At 42.8% G+C, this 12,898-nt stretch overlaps 1 protein-coding gene across 1 annotated transcript; it reads right to left on the reverse strand.

Moving 5' to 3' along the window:
• Positions 1–7,024: 7,024 nt before the first annotated feature.
• Positions 7,025–7,846, reverse strand: LOC145403373 (membrane-associated tyrosine- and threonine-specific cdc2-inhibitory kinase-like). Its single transcript, XM_080275158.1, has one exon. It carries the CDS (start codon positions 7,844–7,846, stop codon positions 7,025–7,027), a length of 822 nt encoding a protein of 273 aa, XP_080131284.1.
• Positions 7,847–12,898: the final 5,052 nt, after the last annotated feature.

The following is a 12,898-nucleotide window of genomic DNA, read 5'->3' on the forward strand; positions in this document are numbered from 1 at the left end:
GTGTTTTTATGTACAAGAGGAATTAATGGCTTGCACAGTAACATGACTGGTGCACTTATTAAAAAAAAAAAAAAAGTACCTAGCGACTTTTTATTACTAATGCTATAACCTTCCCACTACCTTCTAGTTTGTATTAATGACGAAATTACATGACTATCAAGTTTCACTGGCATAATACCTTGTATTTAATAGACATGTCAACAAAAAGTCAACACGAAAAGGTTTATAAAAAATGAAATCTTGAAAACTGAAGAAACAAAATGTACGCATATCGTTTTAATATCGACAGTTTGCATCAGTTAACGTACAAGAGGATATTAATGTGTAATACAGAAAAAACTGTACCAAGTCTTCAGTGCCATAAGAGTTCTACGGTCCTATCATGTACAGTATATACCTTCCTTCGTTCCTTCAGTTTGTGGAAGGGATGGCAAAATATATCAGCATGGCACACACGATGGTCAGGTAAGACTCTGTTTGAGCCTCTGACTGAAAAAGTGATAGCAGGAGCTTAGCCTTTTCAGTCCGATGATATAATTATAGTTTTATTATTACGACCAAATAATTTTACTATATTTAGAACACCCTCACTGTGAAGGGGGTTAATGAAGGCTGTATCATCATCCAGTTCAGTCTCCCCAGGAGTGAGCAGAATCGTCGAGATAAGGATTGAGTGAAGGTAGGAATAATGAAGAGCTAGCACCAGGCCATAATATGGCTATATGGCACTAAAGCTGGCGTTGAGATGGTCTTGGCGTGAAAGTGATGTAAAGGTGAAAGAATCATTGTCAATGAGAAGTCCTTAAACTATTCATGTCATGAAACCCGACAGGAATAGAGGGATAAAAAAGGCCGGAAGAAGCAAAGAAATATCAAGAAGAGGGGTAGAGCAAAGGAGTAAAAGACAGTAAGAAAAGAAAGATGGGAGACAAGAAGGCCCCTTTTAGTCTACTATTACAACAAACAGGGATAACTGGGGATATATTCTTTTTCCCTCTTACCCAGGGGGGCGGCAGCTCTTGGTTGTGCCCTCACTAGCGAGGTGCCCGGCATGGGAGACCCTGCCAGGACCACTGGGGCACGTAAGCTACCCCACCACAAGGTGGCTGCCACGAGGAAGAAGTGAGACATCAGAGTCAAGAAAGCAGATTAATCCAAGGTCTAATGATGAGTAGCCTCGTCCTTTAAGGGTTGTCTCCTGAGTGGTATGGGTGTTTTAATGTTACTTAAAATCGCTTAACAACTTCCTAACTTTGGTTATTAATGTCGGCAAGGACTGTGAGTGTCGGTACCATTCTTTATGGGCTTGACGTGGGGGCTGTCAAGTTCAGAGATAGCCCGGTGTAGGGAAGGTATGATGGTGTTAATTTTTATTTTTTTAATAAGAGACCAGAGGAAGGAAAAACAAATGAATACAAAAAAATCCATACACCAGATTACTGGTGTCCTCTGTTCATAAAATATCTGTAACAGTTAGACTTGAACAGGTGTGGGTTGAAGTCAGGAAGGAAACAACTCTGAGGAAGCGCGTTTCAGAGAGATGCAGTTCGGGGAATGAAAGAATTCTGATAGGTAGAAGTTCCGCAATATGGCTGAGTGACATTCCAGCCATGAGGCTACCAGATACCCGTGTAGCACGAGGGAAGGCATGGAGAGGTGGCACCATGGACGCAACTTCGTCTGAGCATTTGCCATAAAATATCTGTAAAATAATGCAAGGGAGGCAACATTCTTTCTTACTTGTAGGGGAGGTAGTTTATTTGTAATGACAGGATATTCTAACAGTTTTGTTCTGAATTTTGTCTAGTTGTTTCAATGCACCCTTTCCACATCCATTCCACAAGGGTGAGCAATATTCAAGCTGAGAGCGCACATGACCCTTACAAATTATAGCTATGGTCGTACCATTCTAAAGTGGCGGTTTGGGTGGGGCACCAACCTCTGTACAGCGTTGCCACGTTTTCCATACTCGTGATGCCTCTCTCTCTCTCTCTCTCTCTCTCTCTCTCTCTCTCTCTCTCCTGGGGGGAGATGTGCGTCACCCTAGGGAATTTTGTTTCTTTTATGTGTCTTATAAACTTGTGCTTTCATTTCTTTATTTTGTTTTTTATTATATTATTATTTTACATATGGCGCCAGACGACCTCGGTGTTGCGGCGCCTTGATTTGTTTTCATTGAATCATTCTCGCCCTCCTTCCTTCCCTCCCTTCATCTTTCCCTCAGCTTGACAATGCACTCAACACTGCCCCTGGCCTGCCTTCTCTCTCTCTCTCTCTCTCTCTCTCTCTCTCTCTCTCTCTCTCTCTCTCTCCTGGGGGAGATGTGCGTCACCCTTGGGAATTTTGTTTCTTTTATGAGTGACTTATAAACTTGTGCTTTAATTTCTTTATTTTGTTTTTATTATATCTAATTATGTTTAAAAATATTATTGTTTTACATATGGCGCCAGATGACCTCGTTGTTGTGGCGCCATGATTTGTTTTCATTCAATCGCTCTCTCCCTCCTTCGTTCCCTCCCTTCCTCCATCTCTCACTCAGCTGCACTCGAACACTGCCCCTGGTCTGCCTTCCCCCCCCCCTCTCTCTCTCTCTCTTGTCTGTGGTATTTTAGGATACATTTTGGTTATTTTCTTTTACGTTATAATGTACATATTGTAAATTTGACTTTATTTCCACACCACCCAGGAGGTAAAAATCTTGCGTTTTTTTTTAAGAGGTGTCCCCAAACAGGCCTATTCCTCTATCCCTCGGGTCGGGCTGGGTGTGTGTGTGTTAGTGTTGCCGCTCACGAGGGTTTTAATGAATATATTTTTTTTACTAAGAAATTGGCATATTTTTTCTTATATTCCAGCACATTATCTTATAATCATTATTGTGACATTATTACCCACCCTAGAAATACGGTAACAGCCAATAAAAGTGACTACTTTTTTTTAAGCAACACTGTAAAATAATTATGCCACGTTTCTGTATTGACGTATAAATATTTTACGCATAATAAGTTTACTGTTCTTTCATATATTATAATACACACGTTACCATTATATTCTTATGTGTTTATCTTATTGTGATGCCTATTACATATATATATCATAGCCGTTCACATAGCGGGTATGGAACACGTGGCACACTGTACAGAGGTTGGTGCCCCACCCAAACCGCCACTTAAGAATGGTACCACCATAACTGCTCGTCAGTGAAGAAGTTACGGACTCTGTACAATAGTCCAATTTTCTCTGAGGCTGTTTTAGCAAGTGATCTAACATGACAGGTCCAGCTAAGGGCGTTTTAAAGTGAGACGCCGAGAATTTCAATACGTTTGGAGATGGGAATATTAGTAGCACTGAAGGTATTGTACGAATCTGGCAATATCTGTATATTAGTAAATCGTATATATTTAGTTTTACTAGTATTAAATGACACAAGGTTGTTTTGTCCCCATACACTGATCGTAAATAGGTCTTGAGTTATGGAGATGGCTGTACTGAGCTGAGAGGTAGAGATATTAGACTTTGTAAATGGGTGTCTGAGTGTGAATGAACTATGTAGTGTTGAGTCATCTGCATATGAGTGGATGGGATTGTGGGTGACAGATAAGAGATCATTATTATGAACTAGAAATAGGGTTGGCGCCAGAACTGATCCCTGCGGCATCCCGGAGGTAACTGAGCGGAAATTGGAATTGTGTAGATCAGATATTCATTTTTAGATCTTTAGTGGAAAAGTTTCTAGAGAAGGGAAAGAAGTTGTATGCGGTTTTCATGGATTTGGAGAAAGGATATGACAGAGTGGATAGACAAGGATTGTGGAAAGTATTAAGAATATATGGAGTAGATGGGAAGTTGAATGCTGTGAAGAGTATGTATGATGGTGCTAAGGCTGCAATGCGTGTGGATGGTGAACTGAGTGAATTTTTCTCTCTGAAGGTTGGGTTGAAACAGACATGTAGCATGTCTCCATGGTTGTTCAATTTGTACATGGATGGGGTAATAAAAGAGATACAAGGTAGGGCAGTGGATGTTGGAGTGGCCCTGGTGAGAGAGGATAGTGTTTGGAAACTCCCTGTACTGTTGTTTGCAGATGACATTGTGTTGTTCAGTGAAGACGAAGGGGAGCTGCAAGGCTTGGTGGATGAATTTGGGAGAGTGTGTAAGAAACGAAATCTAAAGGTGAATGTAGGAAAGAGTAAAGTGATGGTCTTTGAGAGAGGTGAAGTCAGTGAATGTACAGCGAGGTTGGATGGTTTGGAATTGGAAAATGTGAGTAAGTTTAAGTACTTGGGTAGTGTGATGAGTAAGGATGGAGGTTTGGAGGGTGAAGTGCTTGAAAGGGTACAACAGGGAAGAAAGGTTGCTGGTTCCTTGAAAGCAGTGATAAGAAACAGGGAAGTGAGCATGGAAGTGAAAAAGTTACTACATGACAGTATTGTGATACCAACTCTAACGTATGGAAGTCAAGCTTGGACGTTGATGGAAGGACACAAGTCAAGAGTGAGAGCCGTGGAAATGAGTTATTTAAGAGGAGCCTGTGGAGTCACATGGAGAGACAGGCTGACAAATGAGGATATAGAGGAGCGTTGTGGTGTGGATGTGGATGTGACAGGAAGCGATAGGAGGAATACACTGAGGTGGTTTGGCCATGTGGAGAGGATGGAGGATGAAAGACTGACGAAGAGAGTGTATGTGAGTGAGGTGGAGGGAGGGAGAGGGAGGAGGAGGCCGAGGATGAGATGGAGGGATGGGGTGGAGAGGCATATGAGGGAGGGAGGTGTGAGTTGGGAGCAGGGCAGTGAAATGGCGGGGGACAGGGCGACGTGGAGGCGATTTGTTTATGGCCACCCCGAACGGGATTGAGGCGTCTGGCAATAGATAGATAGACAGACTTTTACTCTTATTTTCCTGTCACTAAGATATGAGGAAATCAAAGGAACAAAAGACGTTAGACCATAGCAAGGGAGCTTGGACAGCAGAGAGCGGTGCCATACTCTGTCGAAAGCTTTAGAAATATCAAGAGCTACTGCATGAGTTTCTCCATGTAGGTCAATTGATTGATGGATGGTATGAGTTAGGAGATTGAGTATGTCAATGGTGGATCTTTCGTGGTGAAAACCATATGTCTATCACTAATTAAGTTGTTGGATTCAAGATGTTTAACAATATGCTTATTAATTAAAGTTTTAAATACCTTACCAAGAGAAGATGTGACAGCTATTGGTCTGTAATCAGAGGGGTCAGAGGAACTTCCTTTCCTCGGAATTGGGTGGATATTGGCTTCTTTCCGTGAATTTGGGAATGAAGAAGTACGTATGCATAGTCTGAATAATTTAGCTAGAACAGAGGCAAGTTCAGGGGAACACTTTTTCAAAACAATTGGGGGAACTCCATCTGGGCCTGGAGCTTTGTTGGTAGGTAAATTGTCTAGGATGGATTTTACGTATCTTGTCTGTATTTTAAGTGGGGCAGTTTCGGGAGAGTCAACTTTTAGTACTGGGACATTCTAGCTGGCATCCTCTATGGTGGAATTTCTGGCAAATGTACTGGCAAAAATATCTGCTTTCCCACGCAGGTCATTAAATTTTGTAATATTGCCGTCTGAAGATTTTAGTTGGGGAATGGAAGATGACTTGTTAAAGTTATTATTGAAAGAATTAAGAGTTGACCAGAATATTCTGTTCTCTTTAGTGTTGTTAAGTAGTTTTGATGCTTGCTTTTGAAGAAAGTTTGATTTAGCTAGATTTATTACAGCTTTTGCATGATTAGCAATTTTAAATTGAGAGAGTGATTCAGATGTTTTTGATTTTAAGTAAGAGTTATATGCTAATGACTTTTGGGCTGTTGCTCTGGCACAGCTGACATCAAACCATTTTGGAGAGTTCGATCTTTTAGTGAACCGTTGACTTGGTATGAATAAATCCATACCAACTAGTATTAAGTCGCAAATGTGGGACTGGGTAGAATTGGGATCAATAGAGAAGACTGCCATGGAATGTCAGCAAGATAATTTCTAAATCCATCCCAGTTTGCCTTATCAAAGTGCCATCGGGTCACCCTGACAGGTTCAAAACGGGGAGGTCACTGTGAGGGGGTTAACTAATGAGGCTTTGATGAGATTGTGGTCGGAGGATCCAAGTGGTGACAGTACCTCTATCCTGTATTGATCTGGATTATTTGTCAAGAATAAATCCAAGAGATGGGCATTATGGTCAGGATTATCAGGTATTCTGGTTGGTTGCTTAACCTGCTGGGTGAGATGAAACGATTCTGCAAACAGCTCGCACCCTAGAGCATTGTCGTCAGTCCTGGCGGAATGCAATAACCATTCAACATTATGTATGTTAAAATCACCCAAAATGGTAATTTCAGTGCTAAGGGCAAGGTTAAGGTTACTCAACTGTGAGGATATGGAATCAAATACACTGGGTTCCGAAGAAGCACTGGGGGAGCGATAGACTAAACAAATATATTTGGTAATATATTGACAATTTAGTTTATACAATGAGTAATCAAAACTGGATGAAGTTTAAAATAGTGTCAACTGCATATTGGGATTTGATATAACAACAGGTGCTGCCCTTGTTACGGAAGTCTGTATGGAGATGGTAACCGGGAAAACAAAATGGAGATATATCAATAGAGGGTGAGATTTGTGGTCCTGTGAGGAAAAGGGCCAAAGGGGATATGGACTCAAGGAAATGAACTGAGTTTAAATTTGTGCTAAGGCCGCCGATGTTGGTGAAGTTAGCCTGTGGTGTGGCTGTTTTGATGTTATTGTTCATCGCCTATTCTTAAACATTTTTTTTTTCTAGTCTGGTTATTCAGCTGATAAGTGGCCTCGTCGTTTAAAGAGTTAAGGTTTCCTGAGTGGTATATGGGTGTGTTGATGTTACTTACAATCGCTTAACTTCCTAAGTTTGGTTAGTGCCCGTACCATTGTTTAAGGGCTTGACGTGGGACTCATGCCAGTAGTGCTGAGGTTTGTTGGAGTAGGCTAGTGCGAGTTGTGACTGGATTTTGATGTTACTGGTCATCGCTTTATCTTAAACAGTTTCTTCATTTTGGCCAAGCTTGTGTTGTTTGTAACGGATCTGGCGTGGGGGCCAATGCCAGTGGCGTCAAGTTCGGAGATAATCCTGCGTAGGGAGGGCCGTGAGGCAGGAGTGGGCAGCATCGTGGAGGAGATCAATCCCTTAAAGCCAGGCGGCCAGTTCAAGGCTGCCCCTGCCTTGGACTCCTCCACTGCCACCACCCGCGTCATCAGCCACCCCAGGCTGTACACGTCCGCAGCGGTGCTGGTGCTGCCTTGGAAGTACAGCTCAGGGGCGTACCACGGGTGACGCCTGTGGCCTTCCAGGGTGGGGTGTCGGGTAATCCTGGCCTCGCCGGGCTCACTGGCATACCCCAGGTCAATTATAGAAACGATGGGCGGGCCACGGTCCGTCACGTCCACGATCACGTTGCCCAAGTGCAGGTCATTATGTACAAAACCCGCAGAGTGAAGCTTGTCCAAACTGACGGCCAAGGCCTGAATCAGCCCAACCCACATCCTTACTGGGTCGTGCCAATGTACCGATGAATTCAGCAGTTGTTGTAAGGTTTGGCCCGCCCGATAGCTCATCACCAAAGATGTCCAATCATCCGCCAAAGCCAACAGTCTAGGGACGCCGCCAGCACCGTTGATCTTGAACATCTTTATCGCCTCATTCAGCAGTCCACCGCCACCCTTGGCAACCTTGGCCACACAGTGGTGGCCCCGGTATCGTATCTCCAGTGTTGAACCGTACGCCCCTTTTCCTAATATACCTATTACTCTAATATTCCGCCAAACCTCAACTCTCGTTCTGACCATTTTTACAACTCGATCCGTGTTGCTAATTTTCATTGCAATACCCCACATCCCAATACTCACCTTCTCTTTACCATTCCCAAGTTTCACCCAGGCCTTTTTAAGCAGTGTTAAATCATTTTGTTTCTTTTCCTCCTTATTCACCATTGATACTCGTTTTTTTGCCATTCTCTGTTAATTTGATGGATATATCAGCGCCTGTCAGAGAGGACAACCCTCACTCTGGGAAGGGAATGGGCAAACTGAATGCCCGAGCAGCTTTTGTTGCTAATATAATGCTCAGTTCACGGTCGGTATGTAGCTTGTAGCTTAAACTTTACAGTAAGCAGTAGAATCATCTTACTAAATTAGTTCTCCTGATAGTCTTTTATTTTTGTCTGGTTATGTTTGGGGTGGTATGTAAACGTTCCACGTTAAAATTCTCTCCCTATCGTTTTTAGTTATGTTAATTTTGTTGCATCAACTCGTTTCTCGAGTGTGATGAACACTTCACCATATGTCCCGGTCGCCTTTTAGTACCATTACCAACCTTACAGTACATTTTAACTCGCTCGTGTGTTGTCTGATTATTTTTTCAAGGAAGTCTAAAACCTACCTCACGTACTGACAGTCGTATTATGATAAACAGCTTTTACAAGTCATGAATAGCAGTCCTTTACACTGTTTTTAGTTTACTGGGCCTGAAATTTCCCTCTCTCCATCTTGAATGCCGTGTATCAATAGATTAACTAGAAAATGGTAGTCACGAACAAGTGATAAGGAAAGGATGTAGGGTCGTAGCATTGTCTTTTTCTGCCACTCACAATCTGCTAAAGGAGTCAAGGACTAAAAAATGGCAGAGTAATGTTTTTCGACGTACCGTGTCATAATCTTTCAGTGTTATTACTAGTTTGTTTCTGATGTTAGGTAATTGTGTATATATACAGTAAGATACGCAACTAAAAAAAAAAAATCTTGACGGGAAGTGGTACCTCCATCCGGCAGCCTGCAGACAATCACGCACATCTGCATCGGTGTGTGCAGGGTTATGTGTACTGTCTAAACGCAGCCAATCACCGCGCGCCTACGTTTCTGCCACCACTCGCTCCCTAGCAGTCTCCCCTCGCTTGTATTTCCTACCTTTCAGTGTTTTCGTGATTATTACTGCATGATGATGTGCAGTGACAGTAATGTCGATATCCCATACACCCACTCACCCATGAAGAGGCGGAATTCTGAAAACTTGGAGCAGAATGTGGCCAAGAGGAAGCGGAATCTGGTGAGTATTATTAAAATTTTGATACTATTAAGAAATTATTGAGACAGTAATCCTTGCATGCTAGCTACATAACACTTTAATCTACATTGTAAGACTAAAACCAACTTAATAGCTTGCTTGGTTGACGATATTGCATTTTGACAGTCGCAAAACTTTGCAATTTTCTCCGTTTCTTATTTATGGCGCTTTGTGGGTTCTGCAACTCGGAGCCTCCTATTCCGTCGGTATATTGTTGCTCTTCCAGATCCAGTTGGTTCTCGTCAGTCTTGGTGTGTGGATGATTAGAATCTGCAGACTGCTGTCATAATTCCTTGACTGATATTTGTCATGTTGTACTGAATCATTAATGTTCATTGCAAACCTGTTTCCAGTTCCCCCAACCCCCCCCTTTTTTTTTTACACGACAGGAATGGCTTTTCAGGGGCATTCTATCCTCAAGGGGAAGGGGGGGGAGGGGAAATACATCCCCAGTAACTGCTTGTCATAAGAAGTGACTAAAATGGGCCTTCTTCTCGTCGATCTTTCTCTTCTTGCTGACCTTTTCTCTTGTTCTATCCCACTTCTTGATATTTCCGTGTTTCTTCCGGCCATTATTTTTCCTTTTCTCCTATCAGGTTAGACAATTGTTTTCATGGCAAGAATAGTTTAAAGACCCATTGACACTGACCCAGCCTCCTTTCCTGGGTCGATTCTCTCAATCAACTGATCAGGCATATGCCACGTCATTGCCAAGCCGCTTTAATGCCAACCAGCTTCATGACCAATTCACTTCATCATTAACTTCAATGCCAAAACAACTTCTACCCGTATGCCATGACCACCACCAAAACAACTTCTACCCGTATGCCATGACCACCACCAAAACAACTTCAACCCGTATGCCATGACCACTTCAACGCAAACACAACTTCTACCCGTATGCCATGACCACTTCAACGCAAACACAACTTCTACCCGTATGCCATGACCACTTCAACGCAAACACAACTTCTACCCGTATGCCATGACCACTTCAACGCAAACACAACTTCTACCCGTATGACCACTTCAGCGTCAAAACAACTACCCGTATGACCATTTCAACGCCAAAACAACTTCTACCCGTATGCCATGACCACTTCAACGCCAAAACAACTCCTACCCGTATGACCATTTCAACGCCAAAACAACTTCTACCCTTATGCCATGACCACTTCAATGCTACGGCCACTTCCCGGTCAAGACCACTTCAACGCCAAGACCGCTTCAACACTATGATCATTTCAATGCTAAGTCCACATCAACACCAAGACTACTTCAATGCCAAGACCTCTTCAACACCAAGACCACTTCTATGCCAGAAGCACTTCAATGCCAAGACTTCATCTATGCCGAGACCACTTATCTGCCAAAACTGTATTTGTATCTCCATCCCTGTTTCCGTTCCATTGCTAGTCATATAACTCTGGATTGGTACCGTATGGTATTGGAGGCACTTGGAATCCATTATTCAGTTCCATCATGGGGCATTCAAGAGCATTCAGTGCCAAGACCACTTCTCCGCTAAAACTGCATTTGCATCTCCACCCTTGTTTCTGTTCCATTGCTAGTCACATAAAGTGTCTCAGCTTTGAATTGGTGCCGTGGTCTTTGATACCTGGCGCTTGGAATCCATTACTCAGTTCCATTATGGGCCATTCTTGAACCTTGACATATTTAATTACAGCTTACTCATCCATTACTCTTAACCATGGCATTACAACAAGGGATATTTAATATATTCACACAGACCAGATCAAGAGATGAAACCTATCCGAAAAAGGGAGGTCATGAGTGGTGGACATATATCGTATAATACTGTTTATTGTAATAATGTTTTAGGTTCGGCTTCCCGTTCCTTAAACGCCTAACGTGTAGCGGGGTTCTCTTTCGGGACCGGGGCTTAGGACAAATAAGAGAGGCAGGTCACAAAAACTCCAGGCAATAACCTTACACGTGTATTACTCAGTCAGACAGGGGAAACAGCAGATGTTACAAACACAATATACTGTGCGATTATAATCATATATATCTAGACAATGTAAATAGTATCTCGCAGGATACTGTTAGAGAATACAGGGAAATAACACTCGAGGCGGAGTATTCTGAATTAGTACAGTCCAAGGTTTCTAAGCAAATGTTACGTGTGCACATCTGTCTGCTAAGCAGTTTGCCAGCCATCGTTTTTCTTTATTGCGCATGTTTGTCTTGAATATTTTGTTTGTGAGGCTGTGGTGGGGGATGGCATCAAAAGCTTTGCTAATGTCTAGTGTGATTAGGAGTGTTCTGTGTGGTGGCCTAGCTGAATCCATGTCATCAAAAACTCTCTGTGTAAGGTCTGTAAGAAGGGTGTTTGTGGACTGTAGTGGCCTAAAGCCATGTTGTGAAGGGGCTAGCGGGGTGTGAGGTGTAACTAGTTGTAGTACCAGTCGTTCATTGACTTTAGAGGAGTGCAGAGAAGTATGATGGGGCGGTGTGAGGAAGGTAACGTGGTATCTTTGTTGGGTTTAGGGATAGTGATGATAATGTCATGCTTCCAGGGGTTGGGTATTATGTTGTGTGAGTAGCTGTAGTTTGATATGTTGGTGAGTGCTTGTATGCCTTGTATTTGATATGTTGGTGAGTGCTTGTATGCCTTGTGGTCCTAGGTGTTTAAGGTGAATGTTGCTTATGTTGTCTGGTCCACAAGCAGATGAGTGCTTAAGGTTGCTAATGGTATGCTTCGTCTGGTTGTAAGTGAAAGGTGCGTAGTCTGGGTCTGTGGGGAACTGTCTCTTACGTCAGATACGTCGGTCATCGCGATGGGGGTTTAGATGGCTGACATGTGAAAAGTGATTGATGAGAGTGCTTTTTTGTTGTTTATTTGAAGGTATGGTGTCTGTTGTTGTGATGGCAGCGTGTGATAATTGTGTAGTGTTCATGTTGGAGAGTGTTATGCTGTTTAGTGTTTTGTAGAGTTTGCTGGTGTTTGTTTTGTGGTCAAGTGTTTGGAGATAATTATTCCAGTTTAGTGTTTGCTGTTCTGATAGTTTATTGTTTATCTGAGTGTTGAGTTCTTGTATTTGTTGTACGGTGTCTTGTGTATGGGGTGTTAGGGAGTGTCGTAGTGTGTCCCGTTGACTGATGATGCCTTGAATTTCTGGCGTGGAGTTGGGGTTGTGTCTCTTTCTGTTGCCTCTAGGGACCTGTCTTTTGTCTGCGTTTTGTATAACTGTGTTGAAAGTGTGCACAGCGGTGTTGATGTTTGTGATGGGTGTACTGTTTAATGTTTCGAAATGTTGTTCCGTTTCAGTTGTGAAGGCCTCCCAGTTGGCTTTCTTATAATTAGTGTATCATGTGTGTCTGTGGCCAGCTGGGGTGATTCTGGTTTTGATAGTGATGATGATTGGGAGGTGATCAGATCCAAGGGTTTTGACCACTCTCCAGGATGTTGTGGGAGCGAGGTTTAGGGAGCAAAAGGTGATATCTGGGGATGATGGGAGGAAGAAGGCTTGGTAAGGGATATGGGTATGTTGATGGAGATTATTCACTATGAAAAGATGATCTGTTTGGGATTGTAGTACCAGCCCTTTGTCTGTGTCGGGGTTGTTGACATGCCAGGCCGACGCCTTGGCGTTGAAATCACCACCCAGGATGATGTTGAGTATGTTAGTGATGTGGTGTATTTGTGGAGTAATTGTGTGGTACTGTCGGGGACGATTGGGTGGGAATGTGTATGTTGGCGACTGTTAAATGTGATTTGTTACCAGTGCGTATTTTAATTGATTGTATTTCTGTTG

The sequence above is a fragment of the Coenobita brevimanus genome, chromosome 60 (genome assembly GCF_032717465.1).
Source record: "Coenobita brevimanus isolate Jiangsu-jjx chromosome 60, ASM3271746v2, whole genome shotgun sequence".
In the NCBI taxonomy this organism is placed as follows: Eukaryota; Metazoa; Arthropoda; class Malacostraca; order Decapoda; family Coenobitidae; genus Coenobita; species Coenobita brevimanus.